The sequence below is a fragment of the Hyla sarda genome, chromosome 12 (assembly GCF_029499605.1).
Source record: "Hyla sarda isolate aHylSar1 chromosome 12, aHylSar1.hap1, whole genome shotgun sequence".
NCBI classification, from domain to species: domain Eukaryota; kingdom Metazoa; phylum Chordata; class Amphibia; order Anura; family Hylidae; genus Hyla; species Hyla sarda.
In genome coordinates, this window is record NC_079200.1 from 20,432,455 (window position 1) to 20,460,345 (window position 27,891).

Consider the following 27,891-nt stretch of genomic DNA (forward strand, 5'->3'; position numbering starts at 1 on the left):
ATCGATGTAGATTGACAGGTCCAGGAAATTAAAGAGTATTTGTCACCAAACTAAACTTTTAATTTATTGTTCCTTATGTAATTATAAGACACTTTGCTATTTACTTGATGTTAACCTCTTAAGGACGCAGGGCGTATCCATACGCCCGTGGGAATTCCGGTCCCCACCGCTAGCCGCTCAGCAGGCATCCCGGCATATCGCCCAGGGGGGTCATTATGCCCCCCCATGTCGGCGATGGCCGCAGATCGCTGGACAATTCAGTCCAGCGATCTGCGGCGATTCCGGGTCAATCGGGTCTCCAGTGACCCGGTGCCCCGGAATTACTGGCTGATCGGGGCCGTCTCTGATGGCCCCGAACAGTCAGAGCCAGGAGGGGTGAGGTGGCACTGGTGCCACCTCACGATCGCGCTGATTCGTCGGCCGGATTACCGGCCGACCAATCAGGGCGCCTGCTGCGGGTGTCACTCCTGCACCCGCTCCGCCCCTCTTCCGGAGGACGTGAGCGGGTGCGGGAAGACGACCCCGGGTGCTGGGGACCCCGATCCCCGGCGTCCCTGTTGGGATCGGGGCCCCAGGAGCGACGGCGGCGGCGGGAATGACCTGTTCCTTGAGCAGCAGCAGGAGGTGAGTGACAGCCTCCTGCTCTTGCTTATCAACAGCTCCCAGCATGCAAAAAGGGCATGCTGGGAGCTGTAGTTATGCAACAGCAGGAGGCAGACCACCACAACTCCCAGCATTCCCTTATGGGCATGCTGGGACTTATGGTTTTGCAACAGCTGGAGGCACATTTTTTCTATGGAAAAGTGTTCCTTCAGCTGTTGTATAACTACAACTCCCAGCTTGCACAAACAGCTAAAGTGCATGCTGGGAGTTGTAGTGGTGCATCTGCTGGTTGCATAAGTACAACTCCCAGCATGCCCATTGGCTGTCGGTGACTGCTGAGAGTTGTAGTTTTGCAACAGCTGAAGGCACACTGGTTGTGAAACTCAGTTTTTTTTTAACTAACTCAGTGTTTCACGACCGGTGTGCCTCCAGCTGTTGCAAACTACAACTCCCAGCAGTCACCTTACACCACGCACCGTACATGCTGGGAGTTGTAGTTTTGCAACAGCTGGAGGCACACTGGTTTTGAAACACTGAGTAAGGTCACAAACTCAGTGATACATAACCAGTGTGCCTACAGCTGTTGCAAAACTAAAACTCTCAGCTTGTACAGTCTGTCAGCGCATGCTGGGAGTTGTAGTTTTGCAACAGCTGGATGTCCCCCCAATGTGAATGTACAGGGTACACTCACATGGGCGGAGGTTTACAGCAAGTATCGGGCTGCAAGTTTGAGCTGCGGCAAATTTTCTGCAACAGCTCAAACTGCCAGCGAGAAACTACTGTGAACCCCCGCCCGTGCGACTGTACCCCAAAAACACTACATTACACTAACACAAAAAATAAAGCCCCCCTCCCCTCCCCAATAAAAATGAAAGCGTCTGGTATGCCACGGTTTCCAAAACGGAACCTCCAGCTGTTGCAAAACAACTTCTCCCAGTATTGCCAGATAGCCATTGACTGTCTAGGCATGCTGGGAGTTTTACAACAGCTGGAGGCACCCTGTTTGGGAATCACTGGCGTAGAATACCCCTATGTCCACCCCTATGCAATCCCTAATTTAGGCCTCAAATGCGCATGGCGCTCTCACTTTGGAGCCCTGTCGTATTTCAAGGCAACAGTTTAGGGTCACATATGGGGTATCGCCGTACTCGGGAGAAATTGTGTTACAAATTTTGGGGGGTATTTTCTGCTTTTACCCTTTTTAAAAATGTAAAATATTTGGGAAAAGAAGCATTTTAGGTAAAAAAAATAATTTTTTTTTACATATGCAATAGTCGTGAAACGCCTGTGGGGTATTAAGGTTCACTTAACCCCTTGTTACATTCCCCGAGGGCTCTAGTTTCCAAAATGGTACGCCATGTGGTTTTTTTTTTGCTGTCCTGGCACCATAGGGGCTCCCTAAATGCGGCATACCCCCAGAGCAAAATTTGCTTTCAAAAAGCCAAATGTGACTCCTTCTCTTCTGAGACCTGTAGTGTGCCAGCAGAGCACTTTTCACCCCCATATGGGGTGTTTTCTGAATCGGGAGAAATTTGGCTTCAAATTTTGGGGGGTATTTTCTGCTTTAACCCTTTGTAAAAATGTTAATTTTTTGGGAAACCAAGCATTTTAGGTAAAAAAATTTTTTTATATATGCAAAAGTCGTGAAACACCTGTAGGGTATTAAGGTTCATTTTACCCCTTGTTACGTTCCCCGAGGGGTCTAGTTTCCAAAATGGTATACCATGTGTTTTTTTTTTTGCTGTCCTGGCACCATAGGGGCTTCCTAAATGCGGCATGCCCCCAGAGCAAAATTTCCATCAAAAAAGCCAAATGTGACTCCTTCTCTTCTGAGACCTGTAGTGCGCCAGCAGAGCACTTTTCACCCCCATATGGGGTGTTTTCTGAATCGGGAGAAATTGGACTTCAAATTTTGGGGGTATTTTCTGCTATTACCCTTTTTAAAAATGTAAAACTTTTGGGAAACCAAGCATTTTTTTTTTTTACATATGCAAAAGTCGTGAATCACCTGTGGGGTATTAAGGTTCACTTTACCCCTTGTTATGTTCCCCGAGGGGTCTAGTTTCCAAAATGGTATGCCATGTGGGTTTTTTTGCAGTTCTTGCACCATAGGGGCTTCCTAATGGTGACATGCCCCCCAAAAACCATTTGACGCTCCTTCCCTTCTGAGCCCTCTACTGCGCCCGCCGAACAATTAACATAGACATATGAGGTATGTGCTTACTCGAGAGAAATTGGGTTTCAAATACAAGTAAAATTTTTTCCTTTTTACCCCTTGCAAAAATTCAAAAATTGGGTCTACAAGAACATGCGAGTGTAAAAAATGAAGATTGTGAATTTTCTCCTTCACTTTGCTGCTATTCCTGTGAAACCCCTAAAGGGTTAAAACGCTTACTGAATGTCATTTTGAATACTTTGGGGGGTGCAGTTTTTATAATGGGGTAATTTATGGGGTATTTCTAATATGAAGACCCTTCAAATCCACTTCAAACCTGAACTGGTCCCTGAAAAAAAGCGAGTTTCAAAATTTTGTGAAAAGTTGGTGTTACGCCGAGCGCTCCGGGTCCCCGCTCCTCCCCGGAGCGCTCGCTTCACTCTCCCCGCGGCAGCGCTCCGGTCACGTCCTCTGACCCGGGGCGCTGCGATTCCGCTGCCAGCCGGGATGCGATTCGCGATGCGGGTAGCGCCCGCTCGCGATGCGCACCCCGGCTCCCCTACCTGACTCGCTCTCCGTCTGTTCTGTCCCGGCGCGCGCGGCCCCGCTCCCTAGGGCGCGCGCGCGCCGGGTCTCTGCGATTTAAAGGGCCACTGCGCCGCTGATTGGCGCAGTGGTCCCAATTAGTGTGTTCACCTGTGCACTTCCCTATATCACCTCACTTCCCCTGCACTCCCTTGCCGGATCTTGTTGCCTTAGTGCCAGTGAAAGCGTTCCTTGTGTGTTCCTTGCCTGTGTTTCCAGACCTTCTGCCGTTGCCTCTGACTACGATCCTTGCTGCCTGCCCCGACCTTCTGCTACGTCCGACCTTGCTTTTGCCTACTCCCTTGTACCGCGCCTATCTTCAGCAGCCAGAGAGGTGAGCCGTTGCTAGTGGATACGACCTGGTCACTACCGCCGCAGCAAGACCATCCCGCTTTGCGGCGGGCTCTGGTGAAAACCAGTAGTGGCTTAGAACCGGTCCACTAGCACGGTCCACGCCAATCCCTCTCTGGCACAGAGGATCCACTACCTGCCAGCCGGCATCGTGACAGTAGATCCGGCCATGGATCCCGCTGAAGTTCCTCTGCCAGTTGTCGCTGACCTCACCACGGTGGTCGCCCAGCAGTCACAACAGATAGCGCAACAAGGCCAACAGCTGTCTCAACTGACCGTTATGCTACAACAGTTACTACCACAGCTTCAGCAGTCATCTCCTCCGCCAGCTCCTGCACCTCCTCCGCAGCGAGTGGCCGCTCCTGGGATACGCTTATCCTTGCCGGATAAATTTGATGGGGACTCTAAGTTTTGCCGTGGCTTTCTTTCCCAATGTTCCCTGCATCTGGAGATGATGTCGGACCTGTTTCCCACTGAAAGGTCTAAGGTGGCTTTCGTAGTCAGCCTTCTGTCCGGAAAAGCCCTGTCATGGGCCACACCACTCTGGGACCGCAATGACCCCGTCACTGCCTCTGTACACTCCTTCTTCTCGGAAATCCGAAGTGTCTTTGAGGAACCTGCCCGAGCCTCTTCTGCTGAGACTGCCCTGTTGAACCTGGTCCAGGGTAATTCTTCCGTTGGCGAGTATGCCGTACAATTCCGTACTCTTGCTTCAGAATTGTCCTGGAATAATGAGGCCCTCTGCGCGACCTTCAAAAAAGGCCTATCCAGCAACATTAAAGATGTTCTGGCCGCACGAGAAATTCCTGCTAATCTACATGAACTTATTCACCTAGCCACTCGCATTGACATGCGTTTTTCCGAAAGGCGTCAGGAACTCCGCCAAGATATGGACTCTGTTCGCACGAGGCGTTTCTTCTCCTCGGCTCCTCTCTCCTCTGGTCCCCTGCAATCTGTTCCTGTGCCTCCCGCCGTGGAGGCTATGCAGGTCGACCGGTCTCGCCTGACACCTCAAGAGAGGACACGACGCCGTATGGAGAACCTCTGCCTGTACTGTGCTAGTACCGAACACTTCCTGAGAGATTGTCCTATCCGTCCTCCTCGCCTGGAAAGACGTACGCTGACTCCGCACAATGGTGAGACAGTCCTTGATGTCTACTCTGCTTCTCCACGTCTTACTGTGCCTGTGCGGATGTCTGCCTCTGCCTTCTCCTTCTCTACAGTGGCCTTCTTGGACTCAGGATCTGCAGGAAATTTTATTTTGGCCTCTCTCGTCAACAGGTTCAACATCCCGGTGACCAGTCTCGCCAGACCCCTCTACATCAATTGTGTAAATAATGAAAGATTGGACTGTACCATACGTTTCCGCACGGAGCCCCTTCTTATGAGCATCGGATCTCATCATGAGAGGATTGAACTTTTGGTCCTCCCCAATTGCACCTCGGAAATTCTCCTTGGACTTCCCTGGCTTCAACTTCATTCCCCTACCCTGGATTGGTCCACTGGGGAGATCAAGAGTTGGGGGTCCTCTTGTTCCAAGAACTGTCTAAAACCGGTTCCCAGTAACCCTTGCCGTAACTCTGTGGTTCCTCCAGTAACCGGTCTCCCTAAGGCCTATATGGACTTCGCGGATGTTTTCTGCAAAAAACAAGCTGAGACTCTACCTCCTCACAGGCCTTATGATTGCCCTATCGACCTCCTCCCGGGCACTACTCCACCCCGGGGCAGAATTTATCCTCTCTCTGCCCCAGAGACTCTTGCCATGTCCGAATACGTCCAGGAGAATCTAAAAAAGGGCTTTATCCGTAAATCCTCCTCTCCTGCCGGAGCCGGATTTTTCTTTGTGTCCAAAAAAGATGGCTCCCTACGTCCTTGCATTGACTACCGCGGTCTTAATAAAATCACGGTTAAGAACCGCTACCCCTTACCCCTCATCTCTGAACTCTTTGATCGCCTCCAAGGTGCCCACATCTTCACTAAATTGGACTTAAGAGGCGCCTATAACCTCATCCGCATCAGAGAGGGGGACGAGTGGAAAACGGCATTTAACACCAGAGATGGACACTTTGAGTATCTGGTCATGCCCTTTGGACTGTGCAACGCCCCCGCCGTCTTCCAAGACTTTGTCAATGAAATTTTTCGTGATTTGTTATACTCCTGTGTTGTTGTATATCTGGACGATATCCTAATTTTTTCTGCCAATCTAGAAGAACACCGCCAGCATGTCCGTATGGTTCTTCAGAGACTTCGTGACAACCAACTCTATGCCAAAATTGAGAAATGTCTGTTTGAATGCCAATCTCTTCCTTTTCTAGGATATTTGGTCTCTGGCCAGGGACTACAGATGGATCCAGACAAACTCTCTGCCGTCTTAGATTGGCCACGCCCCTCCGGACTCCGTGCTATCCAACGCTTTTTGGGGTTCGCCAATTATTACAGGCAATTTATTCCACATTTTTCTACCATTGTGGCTCCTATCGTGGCTTTAACCAAAAAAAATGCTGATCCCAAGTCCTGGCCTCCTCAAGCAGAAGACGCCTTTAAACGACTCAAGTCTGCCTTTTCTTCGGCTCCCGTCCTCTCCAGACCTGACCCTTCCAAACCCTTCCTATTGGAGGTTGATGCCTCCTCAGTGGGAGCTGGAGCTGTTCTTCTACAAAAAAATTCTTCCGGGCATGCTGTCACTTGTGGTTTTTTCTCTAGGACCTTCTCTCCAGCGGAGAGGAACTACTCCATCGGGGATCGAGAGCTTCTAGCCATCAAATTAGCACTTGAGGAATGGAGGCATCTGCTGGAGGGATCAAGTTCTCCTGTTATTATCTACACCGACCACAAGAACCTCTCCTACCTCCAGTCTGCCCAACGGCTGAATCCTCGCCAGGCCCGGTGGTCTCTGTTCTTTGCCCGATTTAATTTTGAGATTCACTTTCGTCCTGCCGATAAGAACATTAGGGCCGATGCTCTCTCTCGTTCCTCGGATGCCTCAGAAGTTGAACTCTCTCCGCAACACATCATTCCACCTGACTGCCTGATCTCCACTTCTCCTGCCTCCATCAGGCAGACTCCTCCAGGAAAGACCTTTGTTTCTCCTCGCCAACGCCTCGGAATCCTCAAATGGGGTCACTCCTCCCATCTCGCAGGTCATGCGGGTATCAAGAAATCTGTGCAACTCATCTCCCGCTTCTATTGGTGGCCGACTCTGGAGACGGATGTTGTGGACTTTGTGCGAGCCTGCACTATCTGTGCCCGGGATAAGACTCCTCGCCAGAAGCCCGCTGGTTTTCTTCATCCTCTGCCTGTCCCCGAACAGCCTTGGTCTCTGATTGGTATGGATTTTATTACTGATTTACCCCCTTCCCGTGGCAACACTGTTATTTGGGTGGTCGTTGATCGATTCTCCAAAATGGCACATTTCATCCCTCTTCCTGGTCTTCCTTCTGCGCCTCAGTTGGCTAAACAATTTTTTGTACACATTTTTCGTCTTCACGGGTTGCCTACGCAGATTGTCTCGGATAGAGGCGTCCAATTCGTGTCTAAATTCTGGAGGGCTCTCTGTAAACAACTCAAGATTAAATTAAATTTTTCTTCTGCATATCATCCCCAGTCCAATGGACAAGTAGAAAGGATTAACCAGATCTTGGGTGATTATTTGCGACATTTTGTTTCCTCCCGCCAGGATGACTGGGCAGATCTCCTCCCATGGGCCGAATTCTCGTATAACTTCAGGGTCTCTGAGTCTTCCTCCAAATCCCCATTTTTCGTGGTGTACGGCCGTCACCCTCTTCCCCCCCTCCCTACTCCCTTGCCCTCTGGTCTGCCCGCTGTGGATGAAATTTCTCGTGACCTTTCCATCATATGGAGAGAGACCCAAAATTCTCTCTTACAGGCTTCATCACGCATGAAGAAGTTCGCGGATAAGAAAAGAAGAGCTCCCCCCGTTTTTTCCCCTGGAGACAAGGTATGGCTCTCCGCTAAATATGTCCGCTTCCGTGTCCCTAGCTACAAGTTGGGACCACGCTATCTTGGTCCTTTCAAAATTTTGTGTCAAATTAATCCTGTCTCTTATAAACTTCTTCTTCCTCCCTCTCTTCGTATCCCTAATGCCTTTCACGTCTCTCTTCTCAAACCACTCATCCTCAACCGTTTTTCTCCCAAATCTGTTCCTCCCACTCCTGTTTCTGGCTCCTCGGACATCTTCTCGGTCAAAGAAATTTTAGCTGCCAAAAAGGTCAGAGGGAAAAATTTTTTTTTTAGTGGACTGGGAGGGTTGTGGTCCTGAAGAGAGATCCTGGGAACCTGAGGACAACATCCTAGACAAAAGTCTGCTCCTCAGGTTCTCAGGCTCCAAGAAGAGGGGGAGACCCAAGGGGGGGGGTACTGTTACGCCGAGCGCTCCGGGTCCCCGCTCCTCCCCGGAGCGCTCGCTTCACTCTCCCCGCGGCAGCGCTCCGGTCACGTCCTCTGACCCGGGCCGCTGCGATTCCGCTGCCAGCCGGGATGCGATTCGCGATGCGGGTAGCGCCCGCTCGCGATGCGCACCCCGGCTCCCCTACCTGACTCGCTCTCCGTCTGTTCTGTCCCGGCGCGCGCGGCCCCGCTCCCTAGGGCGCGCGCGCGCCGGGTCTCTGCGATTTAAAGGGCCACTGCGCCGCTGATTGGCGCAGTGGTCCCAATTAGTGTGTTCACCTGTGCACTTCCCTATATCACCTCACTTCCCCTGCACTCCCTTGCCGGATCTTGTTGCCTTAGTGCCAGTGAAAGCGTTCCTTGTGTGTTCCTTGCCTGTGTTTCCAGACCTTCTGCCGTTGCCTCTGACTACGATCCTTGCTGCCTGCCCCGACCTTCTGCTACGTCTGACCTTGCTTTTGCCTACTCCCTTGTACCGCGCCTATCTTCAGCAGCCAGAGAGGTGAGCCGTTGCTAGTGGATACGACCTGGTCACTACCGCCGCAGCAAGACCATCCCGCTTTGCGGCGGGCTCTGGTGAAAACCAGTAGTGGCTTAGAACCGGTCCACTAGCACGGTCCACGCCAATCCCTCTCTGGCACAGAGGATCCACTACCTGCCAGCCGGCATCGTGACAGTTGGAAAATTGCTGCTGAACTTTGAAGCCCTCTGGTGTCTTCCAAAAGTTAAAATTCATCAATTTTATGATGCAAACATAAATTAGACATATTGTATATGTGAATAAAAAAAAATTATTTGGAATATCCATTTTCCTTACAAGCAGAGAGCTTCAAAGTTAGAAAAATGCAAAATTTTCTAATTTTTCATAAAATTTTGGGATTTTTCACCAAGAAAGGATGCAAGTTACCACAAAATTTTACAACTATGTTAAAGTAGAATATGTCACGGAAAAACATTCTCGGAATCAGAATGATAACTAAAAGCATTCCAGAGTTATTAATGTTTAAAGTGACAGTGGTCAGATTTGCAAAAAATGGCCGAGTCCTTAAGGTGAAAAAGGGCTCAGTCCTTAAAGGAGTAGTCCAGTGGTGACTCAGTGGTGAGCAACTTATCCCCTATCCTAAGGATAGGGGATAAGTTGCAGATCGCGGGGGGTCCGACCGCTGGGGCCCCCTGCGATCTCCTGTACGGAGCCCCGACAGCCCGCGGGAAGGGGGCATGTCGACCTCCGCACGAGGCGGCGGCCGACACGCCCCCTCAATACAACTCTATGGCAGAGCCGAAGCGCTGCCTTCGGCAATCTTCGGCTCTGCCATAGAGATGTAATGAGGGGGCGTGTCGGCCGCCGCCTCGTGCGGGGGTCGACACCCGCTATCTCGGCAGAGAGCCGGGGCCCCGTACAGAGAGATCGCAGGGGGCCCCAGCGGTCGGACCCCCCGTGATCTCAAACTTATCCCCTATCCTTAGGATAGGGGATAAGTTTTTCACCACTGGACTACCCCTTTAAGGGGTTAAAATTCCCAACCTTTATATGTTTTTAATGTAATTGAAAAAACGGCCACTAGGTGGATCTGTTCTGTTCCCTGCACAAGTCAAACAGTTAGTTTGGTCTCCTCCCAGCCTGGCAGGAGACCAAACTAAGGTAGCGCATGTGGGGCATGGTGAGGCACAGCTCTCGCAGGCTTCAGTGATGTCGCGCCTGCTGAGGAACGCCCACTTTCTCCTGCTGGGAGGGGTGTTAACAGTAATTAGGGAATATAATCTGAACTAGTTTAGAAAATATGAAGTCGTGGAAAATTCCAATTACATTTTCTTTTATTTATCTAACAGTTTAGAAAATATGGTTTGATGAAAGGTACTCTTTAATTCTCCTACCTCCTTATTCTGCTGTGACTCTCATACAAACTTGGTTATTATTTAGTATCTGTACAAACTTTTGGAATAAAGTCCAATTTGAAACAGCCACCACGCCCCCTCCATTCATGTCTAAGGGAGGAGGCATGACGGCTGTGTACTGGCTATCATGCCCCGTCCCATAGACAGGAATGGTGGGGGCGTGGCATGACATCGCGATCATGGAAGCCCCTGGCTTCCGTGACCGTAGCCCTGCAGTGACAAGCCGGAGATTGCATGGTGTCCCCGGTGGCCAAACCCCCACGATCAGACATGTTATCCCCCTATCCTATGTCTAGGGGCCGAATATCCCTTTAAGTAATTGACTTCATACTTTTATACCAGTTCTTTCAGTGCTAATGTACTATGCTGCCTGCTAGAGAAGGTAAAAAACATAGTAAAGTTCTAATATTTGATATAACAGGATAATGTATACATAAAACTAAAAATGGATGTTAGCATTACAAATATGCACATTTGCTTTTATAAAGCCTATTATTTAAAATGTGTTTACCTGGTAAAGAGCTTCTTCTGCACATTGGTGAGATCCGTGTAAGGTGTGTTTTCACTCTTCAGAGATATAAGAGCTTCACAAGCTACCCCTGGTGGTCTAATACAGTAGAAGGATTCTCCATATTTTGTGTCTGTATATTCACATTTTTCTTTTTGTGTAGCCCAAAGTAATCCGCACCTCGCCTGAACCTCTTGGCTTCTATTGAGGAATATACCAGTATAAGCAATATATTTGTATCCTTTGTTCCTCGAGTTCCATAAAGCAGAGACCCCTTCACTGGGATGCATCATGAGGATGGATATCTGCATTTCACCTTCCCAAAATAAAGTAAAATACACATTATAGGTCCCATTTCTAAAATCCTCAATTTTCCCAGAAGCTCCAGCTGCAAGATTTGGAGAAAAAATCCGAGCTCGTAAGAAGTCTCCTCCATAAGTCTTCTTTTCTCCCAAGTAGTTATACATATCGACTCGAACTGTTATATCCTCTCCAACACAGTATGTAGGTTTATAGTCTACAATGGTTGCTGTGCTATATTTGGCACTGGTTGTCTCTTTAAAATCTGTAAAGTCCACATTTGGAACCGTTTGATTTACAACAGTCATTATATGGATGATTTGTTTGTCTATGGTACTTGTTTTACTTGAAAAATTTGTAGAAACTGCCCACCAAGGAGGCATAACATTTTTTACTTCCATATAGTCAAACTTGGAATCCTGAAAGAAAAAACGCTACATATCACAATATGTTTAGGCTCGTTAACAGTGTGTGACCTCTTAAAGGGAATCGGTGAGCTGCAATTCGACATCCAAACTGTTGACATTGTTAGATAGCTGATAGGGCAAGGAGACACATGGTACCTTCCATATATCTAAGCGAAAATAATATGGCACTCTCTTGTATATACGATGCTCGAGTAGGATCCCACTACTCAATATATCCAATAGATAGACTCGGCACTCATATGTAATTAAGTATGTGTAGATTTATTCTGCATATTCTATAATGTAAAAAAATGCTTTTATTCTCTGGTGCTAAAAAGAGGCCATTCCAAGTGCTGAAGGCTGGAATGTCCCCATGCTGCCCCTCCCACTACTATACTTTCTTGATTGACAGTAAACTGGAAGCCAAGCCCTGATTCCAAACGTTGTTCTGTTTTGTGCATACAAATTGTGGCCAGGTGTGTAAAATGGAAATAGCTTGCCTTTAACCCCTTAAAGACTGAGCCCATTTGGACCTTAAGGACTCAGACAATTTTATTTTTACGTTTTCGTTTTTTCCTCCTCCCCTTCAAAAAATCATAACTCTTTTATATTTTCATCCACAGACTAGTATGAGGGCTTGTTTTTTGCACGACCAGTTGTCCGTTGTAATGCCATCACCCACTTTATCATAAAATGTATGGCGCAACCAAAAAAATACTATTTGTGTGGGGAAATTAAAAAGAAGACAGCAATTTTGCACATTTTGGAAGGTTTTGTTTTCAAGCCGTACAATTTATGGTACAAATGACATGTGTTTTTTATTCTCTGGGTCAATATGATTAAAATGATACCCATGATTATGCACTTTTCTATTACTGTTGCTCTTAAAAAAAAAATCGCAAACTTTTTAACCTAATTAGTACGTTTAAAATCCCCCTATTTTGAAGACCTATAACTTTTTCATTTTTCCGTATAAGCGGCGGTATGAGGGCTCATTTTTTTGCTCCGTGATCTGTACTTTTTATTAATACCATACTTGCTTATACAAAACTTTTATTACATTTTGTATACATTTTTTTTTGGAATAAAATGTTATAAAAAAGCAGCTATTTTGGTTTTCTTTTTTACGTTCACGCCGTTCACCGTACGGGATCATTTACATTTATTTTAATAGTTCGGAAATTTACGCACGCGGCGATACCAAATATGCATATAAAATATTTTTTTCTACACTTTTTGGGGGTAAAATAGGGAAAATGGGACAGTTTACATTTTTATTGGGGGAGGGGGGTTTTCTAATTTTTTTTACTTTATTTTTTTTAACTTTTTTTACTTTTATTTTTACACTTTAATAGTCCCCATAGGAGACTATTTAAAGCAATCACTCGATTGCTAATCCTGTTCAGTGCTATGTATAGGACATAGCCCTGATCAGGGTTATCGGTCATCTTCTGCTCTGGTCTGCGGGAAGGCAGCGGAGCCAGGTGAGGGGACCTCCGTCTGCCGTGCAGGATGATCGGATCACCGCAGCAGCGCTGCGGGCGATCCGATCATCCTGTTAAGTGACCGCGATGCTGCAGATGCCGGGATCGGTATTGATCACGGCATCTGAGGGGTTAATGGCGGACATCCGTGGGATCGCAGGTGTCTGCCATTACCGGCGGGTCCCTGGCTGAGATCCACAGCCGGGACCTGGCGCGCATGATGCCGGCATCGCTCTGATGCCCGCGGTTATGCTCAGGACGTAAATATACGTCCTGGTGCGTTAAGTACCACGTACATTTACGTCCTGCCTCGTTAAGGGGTTAAAGGGGTACTCCTCAGGCCAGTGCTCCGGCTGCATTCGGAACATTTAGTACCAAGCACTGTGCGCACGCTGCAAGGTCGGCCACGCTCCCTTGTGACATCAGGTCAAGCCCCCTCAATGCAAGTCTATGGAAGGGGGCATGGCGGCCACCACACCCTCTTCCATATCAACATGGGTTTATGAGGGATCAATCATGTCAAACTAACCTGATCAGCTTTTATGAGGAGGTGAGCTCCAGACTGGAAATGGGGTAATTGTTGTATATCTGGATTTTTCCAAAGCATTTGATACGGTGCCACATAAAAGATTGCTACATAAAATGAGAACAATTGGGCTGGGGGAGAATGTGTGTAAGTGGGTAAGTAACTGGCTCAGTGATAGGAAACAGAGGGTGGTTATTAATGGTACTTATTCTGATTGGGTGGATGTTACTAGTGGGGTACCACAGGGGTCAGTCTTGGGTCCTATTCTATTTAATATATTCATTAATGACCTTGTAGAGGGGTTGAATAGTAAAGTAGCAATCTTTGCAGATAATACTAAACACTGTAAAACTGGCTGGGACGTGGCAGATGGGGCTCAACACTGATAAATGTAAGGTAATGCACAAGGGGAAGAATAATCCGGGCTAGGATCATGCATTAAATGGGAGAACACTTGGGACGACTGACATGGAAAAAGACTTAGGAGTCTTAGTTAACAATAAATCTAGCTGTGGTGACCAGTGTCGGGCAGCTGCTGCCAAGGTAAATAAAATCATGGGGTGCATGAATCGGGGTATATATGCCCACAACAAGGAAATAATTCTACCGCTGTACAAATCACTAGTCAGACCACACATGGAATACTGTGTACAGTACTGGGCACAAGAGGGTTCAAAGACGGCCAACCAAAGTAATATGGGGAATGGGAGGACTACAGTACCCAGAAAGATTATCAGAATTGGGTTTATTTAGTTTAGGAAAAGAGAAGACTTAGGGGCGACCTAATAACTATGTATAAATATATCAGAGGACAGTACAGAGATCTCTCCCATGACCTATTTATACCCAGGACTGTATCTATAACAAGGGGGCATCCTCAATGTCTTGAGGAAAGAAGGTTTCTACACCAGCACAGATGGGGGTTCTTTACTGTGAGACTATGGAACTCTCTGCCAGAGTGAACTCTGTAAAAGAGTTCAAATGGGGCCTGGATGCATTTTTGGAGAGTAATAACATTGCAGGTTATGGATACTAGATTTATGAGGAGAGAACGTTGATCCAGGGATTTATTACCTCTAGTATAAGTTTTTTTTTGCCTTCCTCTGGATCAACTCAGTAGGGACAGATTAAGGTTATAGGTTGAACTTGATGGACTCTGGTCTTTTTTCAACCTTATGAACTATGTTTCTATGATATTGTAGTGGCTGAATGAGACAGCCTGGAGTTGGCAGCAGCATGAGGAGACCACATAGTGGCTGAAAGACACAGCTTGGAGTTTGCAGCAGCATGAAGAGAACATATTAGTGGCTGACTGACACAGCCTTGAGGTGGCGGCAGCATGAGGAGACCATATAGTGGCTGAATGATACAGCTTGGAGGTGGCGGCAGCATGAGGAGATCACCATGAGAAGATCACATAGTGGGTGAATGACACAGCCTGGAGTTGGCTGCAGCATATAGTGGCTGAATGACACAGCCTGGAGTTTGCGGCAGCATGAGGAGAACATATAGTGGCTGAATGACACAGCCTGGAGGTGGCAGCAGCATGAAAAGAACATATGGTGGCAGTATGAGACAGCTGGGAGCTTGCATCGGCATGAGACCATATGGTGGCAGTATGAGACAGTTTAGAGTTGGCATCAGTATGAGGAGAACTAATGGTGGCAGAATGAAACAGCCTGGAGCTGGCATCAGCATTAAAAGAAAATATGGTGGCAGAATGAGACATCCTGGAGGTGGCCGTAGCAGCATCAGAAGTCCTGAAAGTGACCTGGTGACAGAGTTGTGTGGTGTGTGGCAATACCAATAGCAGGGGATGAAGGTGGGTGAAAAAAGGAGAACTTGGCATCAGATGTGTGGCATCAGAAGGGTGGCAGGATCAGAATAGTAGCTGAAGCAGGTAGGCAGAAGAAAACAGTCTCTTTTGTAAAAGTGTTAGTGTGCACAAGTAAGTATTGAGGATATGCATTACGTAAAACTTAACTTTTAAAAATATGCTTAGTATAAAATATATGGACCCACTTTTTTTTTCTAATCAAAAAAAAGGAAAGGTGTGCAAAAAACACCATGTGCCACCTACACCACCAAGTATTGATGTGATGCAAAGACCTCTAAAAGGTGGAAAGGAGCAACGTATGGTCCATTGTAACCAGTGGGGGGTAAAAACTTCCCCTGTAAGGCCCTACTCTGACATTATTAATTCCCTTCTTGGCAAGTGTAAATCCCCCTAAAAAGGGGGCCCCACACAGGAACCTCTCCCCATTTCGACCTACAAACACTGCCATTTCCCATGGTTTTTAGGTGGAAATAGGGATTGGTTCCTGTGTGGGGTCGCCCTTTTTAAAACGAGTAACAAGGGAAGGGCACTACGTATTGTCCATTGTAGCAAGTGCAGTAAAAACTCCCCCCACCTCCCCCCCCCCCCCCTGAAGGCCCTACTCCCGCCCTATTAATTCCCTTCTTGGCAAGTGTTACTAGCCCTGAAAAGGGTGGCCCCACACAGGAAACTCTCTCTATTTCCACCTAAAAATCCTGGGAAATGGCAGTGTTTGTAGGGGGAAATAGGGAGAGGTTCCTGTGTGGGGCCACCCTTTTTAAGGCGAGTAACTTTTGCCAAGAAGGGAATTAATAATGTGAGAGTAGGGCCTTACAGGGGAAGTTTTTACCCCCACCGGTTACAATAGACAATACATTGTTCCCTTCCACCTTTTAGAGGTCTTTGCATCACATCAATACTTGGTGGTGTAGGGAGCACATGGTGTTTTTTGCACACCTTTTCTTTTGTTTGATTTAAGAATAAAATTTGGGTCCGTATATTTTATCCTAAGCATATTATTAAAAGTTAAATTTTAGCTAGTACATATCCTCAATACTTACTTGGTCTGATGCGGAGGAATTCATTCATAATTGGGAAGTGTTGGTGTGGCACCATGATCAATCTACTCTGATGCATCAGGCATTGGTGGGTGGAAATCCTGGCTGATCCATGCCTGATTCATCTTGACAAAGGTCAGTCTCTCCACATTTTTTGTGGACAGAGTTCTCTGCTAGTTGCAGCCACAAATCAAGTTTGGCTGCCCAGAAGTCCAGCGAATCTTCAAGGGGTGTTGGCATGGTCATGTCAAGGTATGCCACCACCTGCTGGTTCAGGTCCTGCTCCAGGTCTACCTGCTGCTGATGAGATGCTTCACTATGCGGAAGAAGAAAGCTACTCATCAGCAACTGTAGACTCAGGCTGCTGCTGATGGAGCTGGTACTGCTCACGCCACCCCATGCCTCCTCAGTAGCCATGGCAGTGCAAGGTGAGTGCAGAGGCCCTCCCGAGTCAGAACTGTGAGAGGATGGTTGATGGCGCAAATAGGCATCGGCAAACTGACTACGTAGGATGTCTCTTTTGTTGGTCAGTTTGTCCTCCCTCTCTGTGGGTGTTAAAAAGGCCCTCATTCTTTTCTGGTAGCGAGGGTGAAAAAGGTGACACCCTCACTACCGAGGGTACAATGGTTCCAATTCGGCGGTCACTACGCAAGCAAGTGTGCATGCATCGCATGACTTTCTGCCTCCATCTCCACTGCATATTGCCACGGTGTGTCTGGGTCCTCTGTCTCGCCTTCCTCATAACCCTCTAGCTCCTCTAGCTGCTCCTGCTCCTCCTCTCCTGACAGATGACTAGAAAAAATATCCATTTCGCAAAACCTAAACTGTGCTCCGCTGTGCCGCTCCCCCTCCTCCTCCAGTTCAGCACCCACAGGGCTCATGTGGCCGTGAGATGTAGGCACCATGTCTCCGACCAGCCATTGTTTCCAACATGTGTCGTAGTAGATAAAGCAGTGGATTGACGTTGCTCTTCCTGTAATCCTGGCATCTAACTAATAATGTGGCTTCCTCAAAGGGTCTGAGCAAACGGCAGGTGTAATGTATGAACTGCCACTGGTTGACATTGAAGTTACACAGGGGAGTACCCCTATCCTCTTGGATCATCAAGAAATCGGTGATGGATTTTTTCTGTTCGTATAGTCGGTCCAACATAAGGAGGGTGGAATTCCAACGTGTGGAAATGTCGCAAATCAGACTATGTTGGGGGATGCCGTTCTGATGCTGCAGCTAAATGAGGATGTGCTTTGCAGTGTACGAGTGGCTGAAGTGCTTGCAAAGTTTCCTTCCCATTGTTAGGATGTCTTGCAGATGGAGGAACACTTCAGGAACCGCTTGACAACAAGATTGAACATGTATGCCATGCAGGGCAAATGTCTCAGGCTTCCTTGTCGCAGCGCAGACAAGATGTTCTTCCCATTGTCGGTCACCATGGTTCCAATTTCCAGTTTTCGGGGAGTAAGCCCTGCTCTGATTTCTTGGTGAATGACTTTTAGCAGTTCCTCCCCTGTGTGACTCTGTTCATCAAGGCCAACCATGTAAAGAACAGCATGACACCGCCGTGCCCTGCACACATGGTACCATGAAGGGCCACTGAGATTTGTACGTGCAGTGTAGGCTGAGGACTCGGTGGAGGATGAGGAGGCGGAGTTGCACACTGTCGCAGGAACCAAAGGCTTTAGAGCGTAAAGGAGGAAGCAGCGTGACCTGTCCAAGTTGCTGTTGTGGCTGTGCAGGAACCACATTCACCCAGTGGGCTGTAAAGGACATGTATTGTCCCTGACCGTAGTTACAGCTCCACACATCAGCGCTGCTGTGCACTTTGATACACACCGACAGACACAAGGATTGGCCCGCCTTCTGCTCCACAATATTGTGCAGGGCTGGTATTGAAATAACTGCTTGGGACTCTCCATCTCAGCTCGGCACAAGCCATCAGTTCTCTGAAAGGTGCAGAGTCCACCACTTGAAAAGGGAGGGACTGCAGCACCAGCAACTTGAACAGGAGCACATTCTGCTTCTGCACAGATTGATGAGTGGGCGCCAGGTTAACATCCTCTGGATGCTTGATGAAGAACTGCCACACCACCAAGTAGCTGATTTTCCCACAAACAGTCCAAACTGATAGACTGCTACTGCCGCTGACTTCAGGAACCCCTGTTCCGCTACCTCTCGGGAAGGTAGGCTGCCTTGAAACAGGTGATCTACCCAGGGTATGTTTGGCTCCAGACTTTCCACTTCTGCCACCATGCTGACTGCCAACCATGGTACAACCTTGCTGGCTCAGCTGCTGCCTCACTTGCAACCTGCAACGCTCTTCTCCTGATGATGAAGCCCCTTCTGCACCCGGCTCCCAAGTGCGATCGGCTTCATAATCATCATCGAGTTGTGTCTGCACGTCACTGTAGTCCTTCTCAGCTTCCTCAAAATAGTCTGCTTCAGGAGCCTGACCGCTCGCAACACCACTCTCTTCATCACTACTTGCCCGTCTAGCGGTGGAGGCGGCGGATGCCTCCTCCACTTGTTGGCTGGGCAGTAGCTGCTGACTGTTCTCTATTAGTTCGTCCTCACTAGTGGAGCTGAACCCACAGCATATGATACTTCTGTGGGGGAGGGAACAGCATAGGGCCGAGTCAATGGAAGAACAGTGACTGCTCCCGGGCCATGCCAACTGAGGGTTGTGTCTGAGGAACCCCCCGACTGTTGACTGGGGGTGTCAGATGTCTCTTGTAATGAAGTGGATGACCGTGTTACCCAATTGATGACAGCAGATGGGTTGCTGGTCGAGACACGACCTGTTGGCTGCTGATAAATGTGATTAAGGGTCATCCCGCCTACCCGCCTTCCTAGAATTCCTTGCCCCATGTCCTCACATGTGGATCTGCCATTTTAGATACCCTGGAGCGCGGCGGTATTCGCATTCATTGCAAATCAAATTTTTCCTGAATCTGGCAAATTCGGATTCGTCGGATTGGATTCGCTCATCCCTAGTAACAGTATCAGCAGTTTGAAACATGATTTGCAGCTGACAGATTCCCTTTAAGCAAATGACAAAGCCAACCTACCTGAGAACTTTTCAGATGGATTTTGACGCTAACCAGGAAGATACAAACAATTGTAAGACCCAAAATGATCTTAATTGTTCGTTTGTTGAATATGGACATTCTATTGGTTCATCTAGGACAGAAGCAATGATAGTTTTTAGATTATTTTTCATATTATTTTATCAGGTATGTAGCTGATTTGCATTTTAAGAGTATAAATGTGTTGTCCACTGCCTTAAAAAAAATCCTTGGTGACAAGAACTGTGGTTACTGATAATTGTATGATTAAGAAAAAAGTTATAATAATAATAACAATTATTAATAATAATATTTATTATTATTATTATTATTATTATCTCATCCCTTTACCAGAAAAACATTTGATTTACTCCTTGCCAACATCTTACCTACACGAGCGGCACTGTTGGAAAGGATTTAACACAACACATCATAAATGTATGGCTTTGTAGTGCCCATGTCTTTTATCTTAAAGGGGTTATCCAGGAAAAAACTTTTTTATATATATATATATATCAACTGGCTCCAGAAAGTTAAACAGATTTGTAAATTACTTCTATTAAAAAATCTTAATCCTTTCAGTACTTATGAGCTTCTGAAGTTAAAGAGGTACTCCGGCGCTAAGACATCTTATCCCCTATCCAAGGCTTGCATTGAGGGGAGGAGCGTGACGTCATACGGGGGCGGAGCCGTGATGTCAATATGCTCCGTCCTTGTGATCGCTAGTAATCAAACCCGGAGCGAGCACGCTCCGGGGGCTGATGCTAACGGGGTACGGCGTGGAAAGATCACGGGGGTCCCCAGCGGCAGGACCCCCACGGTCAGGCATCTTATCCCCTATGCTTTAAGGTTGTTCTTTTCTGTCTAAGTCCTCTCTGATGACACCTGTCTCGGGAAACGCCCAGTTTAGAAGTAAATCCCCATAGCAAACCTCTTCTATATTGGGTGTTTCCCGATACAGGTGTCATCAGAGAGCACTTAGACAGAAAAGAACAACTTTAACTTCAGAAGCTCATAAGTACTGAAAGGATTAAGATTTTTTAATAGAAGTAATTTACAAATCTGTTTAACTTTCTGGAGCCAGTTGATATATATAAAAAAGTTTTTCCCTTGAATACCCCTTTAAAGGAAACCTATCTTCAGATTTTACAATATATAATGTGTGACAATGCATTATATATATATGGTAAAATCTTCATCACCATCCCTGGAAGATGTTTCTACCTTCAGGGATGGTGAGAAATATGATTTTTCAAAGTGTTCCTTGCCGGCCCTATAAGTCACCTGGGTGGGGAGCTTATAGGGCCGCCCCCTTAGTGTGATTGACAGCCCGTGTTACCCCTGCTCTCTACGTAGACAGAGCAGAGTGATGACATGGGCCGTGCCAGGGCTGTCCATAACCCTGGGGGGTTAGATTACAGCTGGAGACAATGGGACAAGGTGAGTATAGCTCCCCGCCCAGAGGACTATTTAGGGGCTAGCAGGGGAATGTCACCTGGGGATGGTGACAAAGAAGATTTTACCGCATTGCCACACTGTATACATGGTCAAATCTGATGACAAGTTCCCTTTTAAGGGATTGTCTAGTGAAAGACATCTTATCCACTATCTAAAGGATCACGAGGGATCATATTTATGGGAGAATTGGAGATGCCCAAGTACAGCAGGTGGGTCTCTCCTGCACTGCCATAAAAATGAAAGGAACATGTGCCATCTGCAGCACACGCTCCTCTCAGAGAGCCAGGATCCTATTCAGCAGATCATTGGGGGCCCCAGTGGTTGGATAAGTTATTGGTTGTCTTTCACTGGACAACCCCTTTAACACACCAAGTAGACTCCTTAGGCCTTTCAGGGTTATACTGATAGTATAAGATACCAAAGTATTTAAAGGGGTACTCCATCCCTAGATATCTTATCCCCTGTTCAAAGGACAAGGGATAAGATGTCTGATCATGGGGGTCCCACCGCTGGGGATCCCCCCACAATGTCTCCTGTAGCACCCCCATTTTTCAACTGCACACGTGAGGATCATCGAGCACCCTCCCATAGACTTGCATTGAAGGGGCGGGGTGTGATGTCATGAGGGGGCGGAGCTGTGACATCACAATACTCCATCCCCTGCATCGCCCATCATCAGCCGCAAAGCGATCCTCACTCTGTGCAGCTGAAAAACGGGGGTGCTGCATGAGAGATCGCAGGTGCCCCCAGCGACGGTACCCCCACGATCAGACATCTTATCCCCTTTCCTTTGGATAGGGAATAAGATGCCTAGGGGCAGAGTACCCCTTTAAGCAATCACATAAAGAAACATGATTTGCAGCTGACAGATTCCCTTTAAGCAAATGACAAAGCCAACCTACCTGAGAACTTTTCAGATGGATTTTGACGCTAACCAGGAAGATACAAACAATTGTAAGACCCAAAATTATCTTAATTGTTCGTTTGTTGAATATGGACATTCTATTGGTTCATCTAGGACAGAAGCAATGATAGTTTTTAGATTATTTTTCATATTATTTTATCAGGTATGTAGCTGATTTGCATTTTAAGAGTATAAATGTGTTGTCCACTGCCTTAAAAAACAATCCTTGGTGACAAGAACTGTGGTTACTGATAATTGTATGATTAAGAAAAAAGTTATAATAATAATAACAATTATTAATAATAATATTTATTATTATTATTATTATTATTATTATTGTTATCTCATCCCTTTACCAGAAAAACATTTGATTTACTCCTTGCCAACATCTTACCTACACGAGCGGCACTGTTGGAAAGGATTTAACACAACACATCATAAATGTATGGCTTTGTAGTGCCCATGTCTTTTATCTTAAAGGGGTTATCCAGGAAAAAACTTTTTATATATATATATATCAACTGGCTCCAGAAAGTTAAACAGATTTGTAAATTACTTCTATTAAAAAATCTTAATCCTTTCAGTACTTATGAGCTTCTGAAGTTAAAGAGGTACTCCGGCGCTAAGACATCTTATCCCCTATCCATGGCTTGCGTTGAGGGGAGGAGCGTGACGTCATACGGGGGCGGAGCCGTGATGTCAATATGCTCCGTCCTTGTGATCGCTAGTAATCAAACCCGGAGCGAGCACGCTCCGGGGGCTGATGCTAACGGGGTACGGCGTGGAAAGATCACGGGGGTCCCCAGCGGCAGGACCCCCGCGGTCAGGCATCTTATCCCCTATCCTTTAAGGTTGTTCTTTTCTGTCTAAGTCCTCTCTGATGACACCTGTCTCGGGAAACGCCCAGTTTAGAAGTAAATCCCCATAGCAAACCTCTTCTATACGATACAGGTGTCATCAGAGAGCACTTAGACAGAAAAGAACAACCTTAACTTCAGAAGCTCATAAGTACTGAAAGGATTAAGATTTTTTAATAGAAGTAATTTACAAATCTGTTTAACTTTCTGGAGCCAGTTGATATATATAAAAAAGTTTTTCCCTTGAATACCCCTTTAAAGGAAACCTATCTTCAGATTTTACAATATATAATGTGTGACAATGCATTATATATATATGGTAAAATCTTCATCACCATCCCTGGAAGATGTTTCTACCTTCAGGGATGGTGAGAAATATGATTTTTCAAAGTGTTCCTTGCCGGCCCTATAAGTCACCTGGGTGGGGAGCTTATAGGGCCGCCCCCTTAGTGTGATTGACAGCCCGTGTTACCCGTGCTCTCTACGTAGACAGAGCAGAGTGATGACACGGGCCGTGCCAGGGCTGTCCATAACCCTGGGGGGTTAGATTACAGCTGGAGACAATGGGACAAGGTGAGTATAGCTCCCCGCCCAGAGGACTATTTAGGGGCTAGCAGGGGAATGTCACCTGGGGATGGTGACAAAGAAGATTTTACCGCATTGCCACACTGTATACATGGTGAAATCTGATGACAAGTTCCCTTTTAAGGGATTGTCTAGTGAAAGACATCGTATCCACTATCTAAAGGATCACAAGGGATCATATTTATGGGAGAATTGGAGATGCCCAAGTACAGCACCTGGGTCTCTCCTGCACTGCCATAAAAATGAAAGGAACATGTGCCATCTGCAGCACACGCTCCTCTCAGAGAACCAGGATCCTATTCAGCAGATCATTGGGGGCCCCAGTGGCTGGATAAGTTATTGGTTGTCTTTCACTGGACAACCCCTTTAACACACCAAGTAGACTCCTTAGGCCTTTCAGGGTTATACTGATAGTATAAGATACCAAAGTATTTAAAGGGGTACTCCATCCCTAGATATCTTATCCCCTGTTCAAAGGACAAGGGATAAGATGTCTGATCATGGGGGTCCCACCGCTGGGGATCCCCCCACAATGTCTCCTGTAGCACCCCCATTTTTCAACTGCACACGTGAGGATCATCGAGCACCCTCCCATAGACTTGCATTGAGGGGGCGGGGTGTGATGTCATGAGGGGGCGGAGCTGTGACATCACAATACTCCATCCCCTGCATCGCCCATCATCAGCCGCAAAGCGATCCTCACTCTGTGCAGCTGAAAAACGGGGGTGCTGCATGAGAGATCGCAGGTGCCCCCAGCGACGGTACCCCCACGATCAGACATCTTATCCCCTTTCCTTTGGATAGGGAATAAGATGCCTAGGGGCAGAGTACCCCTTTAAGCAATCACATACTGTAGTCCCCTAGCAGAGACTAAGAAAAAAAAAACTACTTTTCACTGTAAAAGTTTTATTATGTAAAAGCATTTTAAACAGTAGACGTAATGACACATCTGTAACAACCTGAAATAAAAATAACCATGTGAAATAAATGCTGTTACCAAATAACAAAATGACATATTATATGGAAAGTTTTAGCTTTTTCACTTTTACACATTAAGACTAAAAGCCATCATTTTTTTACTTGAGCGTTAGCATTTTTTGATCTGAGCGTTAGCATTTTCAGAAATGAGGCAACCAATGAATTTACACATAAACAGCAATTCTGCCATAGCTTTTTTAATTCAGCAACATTTTAGATTTTGGTGTTTTCAGTGGTAACATTTTTTGGGTACAAATGTGTTTTTTTGGGTACAAATGTGTTTGCTTTTTATAAAAAAAATTTGGCAAATGGAATAAATAAAAGGAAACAAAAATTCTGGCATTTTTCCTTTTGTTCTGAAACATAGAAAATTGATGGTAGAAAAAGACATTGGCCCTGATTTTCTGAGTGTTGTTTAGTTTTCTTTGTGGGGTTTTAATTCCCTATCATTTTTTCCCACGGTATTTACTAAGGTTTTCCTACGTTTTGCACTTTCTCTACATTTTGCTTTTTTTTACACATGCTCTGATCTGTCTGGTTTTCCTCAGCTCAAATCCACCACATTTTCTGTGGAAAACTTAGTAAATATGTTGGGTTTTTGTGAAAATGCCCTCTTTCCTGCGACCATGCCCTTTTCCCGGTGACCACGCCCCTTTTTGGGTTTTCTTTCTCATTCTGTTGCAATGAGACAGAATTCGACAACTCGACAAAACATAGTAAATCAGGGCCATTGTGGTCCGTCTAATCTACCCTTATGGTTTTTCCTTTTTATTTTTATCATAGGATAAAAACAGTGAAGAACATCATAACAGTGTGTGGAGAATTATAGGCCATTTGCAGTTCACTGAGAATTCTGGAAGGAAAGCATTCGCAAAGCAGCTGGATAGGGTTGTACCTTTTTGAAAGATACAAAGTTCCCTCTTGGCTTTTGTCTTTTTTTGTTTCTCATTAACCCCTTCTTGTTACAGTTAATAATTTTTTTTTTTTTTTGCTTATGTATTTTTTTATGTCCCATCGTAAATGCATAAAAGTTTGTATGAGTATTTTTGTTCGACAATTTGTATCTTTTTACCCATATGATGTTTTGGAAACTCAGGAAAACAATATTTCTAGAATTAAATGGAAAAAAAAATGCATTTCTACAAATTTGTATTTTTTTCAAATTTCACCATATGGTAAAAGTTACCTGTATGAATGCAGTGATTCCAAATTTATACAGTTATTTTTTTTTTTTGCATCACCACGTTCTGACCTAAGTTTTTTTTATAGCTTTTATTGGTACCATTAGGCTAAGTTTTCACTTGTTTTTTTTGTGTGCGTTCCTCCCCCCCCAAAAAAAAAAAAATACATCAAAATGGTCCCCATGGCGTTTTTTCCCAGAAAAAAAAATGCTGCCGCCAGATGTTAGCTGTAAATCGATGAGAAATCACAAAATTCTTTTTCAACTTTGCGTTTTTCAGTTTGGCTTTTTTTTAATCCTTTTGGCATTTTGTTCACTTCTTTTTAGCTCCTTGGCGGTTTTGCAAAGTTGCAGCATGTTGAGCCTATGGTGTTTTTCTCCCATAGAAGTCTATGGAAGTAAAAAAAAAAAAAAAAAAAAAAACGCCAAGAAAAACGACGTGTGAGTTTTAACTTTGGCTTTTTTGCAGGTGGTTTTTAAACTTTTTTGGACTTTAGCAATCCAAAAAAGTGATGGAGATACCTTTTTTAATAAAATGTTGTAGGGTACCATTAAAAAAAAATATATTAAAAAAGATACAGTAGTGATGGCAAAAATTGTATTTAACAAAATTTTTCTTTTTTATAACAAAATTTTTATTAAGTTTTTAAACAGGGATCAATTTATGTGTGCGAGCAGTGCTCTAAAAATGTAGTAAGTTTGTGTGTTTTTCACTTTTTTTAAAACATTTTTTTAGGTAGCGCGGACTATAGGTACAGAAACCGGCACTGCTGTATATGCGGCAATTACAAAGCTGACAGGTGGATATCAGAAGCTACGACTGTTCCATACGGTGCTCAGTCCAGATAAAGCAAGTATATCCAATAATCCAGGTAGTAAGAAAAGAGGACGGCACTCACCCAGGAGTAACTTCAAATGTTATTTATTCTGTAAAAACAGTGGCGGTGTCGGACAGATGAGACGACAGGAACACCGAGGGCCTCAACGTGCAGGTAACAGCTGTGTCGTACTTCCGTACTTCGTCAGACGAGATGGTCTGACGAAGTACGGAAGTACGACACAGCTGTTACCTGCATGCTGAGGCCCTCGGCGTTCCTACCCTCTCACCTGTCCGACACCGCCACTGTGTTTACAGAATAAATAACGTTTGAAGCTACTATTCTGGGTGAGTGTCGTCCTCTTTTCTTACTACCTGGATTTTTTTAGGTAGTACTACTACTTCCAGCATGGAACACACTGTTCCATAATGGGAGTAGTAGTACCTGTACCAATTGACAGATCGCCCCGGGTGTCACATCTGACACCCGTTGCGATCCTCCTGTATAATGTATAGATGCAGCCGGCCGCTCTTCTATGGTCCCCTGCACTGCCGTATATGGCCAGATGGTTCCAGCCAATCACAACTCTCTGTGGGAAGTATGAATATGTGTATATATACAGCTGTGCAGGGGTCCATGGAAGAGCGGCCGCCTGCATCTATACATTATACAGGAGATCACAGCAGGTGTCAGGAGTGACACTCGCTGCGATCTGTCTATTAATGCAGTTACTACAGCTCCCAGCATGGAGCAGAGTTTGCTCCATGTTGGGAGCAGTAGTACCTACAGTTAAGGACAGATCACAGCAGCTGTGACTCCTGACACCCGCTGCCATCATCCTATCTATTGCAAAGATGTGGAGCGGCTTTCTCCTGCACTCGCATCTCTGCTCTGTACTCCGGCCGGCCACTCACCATTCATATTTCCCACTGAGATCAGTGATTGGCTGCCACCATCCGGCCAATACCCACTCTGGGCGGAAAATATGAATGAGTGATGGGAATTTCTTTTCACATCACTGGCCGGCCCGGAGTATAGTGCAGAGATTAGAACGCTGTATAGAGCCGCTCCGCATCTATGTTATATTATGGACGATCGCATTGAGTGTCAGGAGTGATACTCGGGGCGATCTGTCAATTAGTACAGGAACTACTACTCCCACTGAAACAGTGTGTTTCATGCTGGGAGTAGCAGTACTACCTAAAAAATATTTTAAAAAAGAAAAAAAAGGGAAGCACACACACACTACATTTTTATAATTGTCAGCTACGTTTTTAGTGTCCTGCCCATCCACATAAATTGATCCCTGTTTAAAAATTAATTAACATTTTGTTATAAAAAATAAAAATTTTGTAAAAATTTTTTTTTTTCCACCACTACAGCGTCCTTTTTTTTTTCTTGGCACCCAACATCAAAGGGGCAAAAACAATGCAAGCCTATGGGAGGGGGGTGGGTGACAGCTATCACGCCCCCTCCCTGAGGCTTGCATTGAGGGGCGGAGCATGACGTCACATGGGGGCGGAGGCGTCGCGTCACACGCCGTCGGCCCAGTGGTCGCCGGTAATCAGACCCGGAGCGAACATGCTCGGAGACTGATTATAAACGGGGTGCCGCGTGCAAGATCACGGGTGTCCCCGCCGGCAGGACTCCTGCGATCAGGCATATTATCCCCTATCCTTTGGATAGGGGATAAGATGTCTAAGCACCAGAGAACCCCTTTCATATATATATATATATCTACACGGCTGTACATGAAGTCCATCCGGATTTTACCTTGACGCTCTCCAACCCTGATTGGATACCTGCCATGGTGGAGGAACGCCCCTAATAATTATAATTGTATTTACATGGCCATGGTGGTGTTTGCAGTGAATCCTAAACCCTTGGGACTCACTGCTCCCACCAGGTGAGTGTACTCTAATATATTTTTGAGTTTTTTATTCTTCAGATTGAAAC

General features: G+C 46.0%; 1 protein-coding gene across 1 annotated transcript in view; it reads right to left on the minus strand.

Moving 5' to 3' along the window:
• The window catches only part of LOC130296655 (NXPE family member 2-like), a 112,666-nt gene that overhangs the window by 25,290 nt on the left and 59,485 nt on the right, over positions 1-27,891 (minus strand). Inside the window, exons 2-4 of the mRNA XM_056548416.1 lie at positions 21,516-21,627; positions 19,159-19,270; positions 10,509-11,224 (exon numbers count right to left, since the gene is read on the minus strand). Coding sequence (XP_056404391.1) covers positions 10,509-11,224; positions 19,159-19,257 — 815 coding nt within the window. The 5' untranslated portion in view covers positions 19,258-19,270; positions 21,516-21,627. The remainder of the gene's footprint in view (positions 1-10,508; positions 11,225-19,158; positions 19,271-21,515; positions 21,628-27,891) is intronic.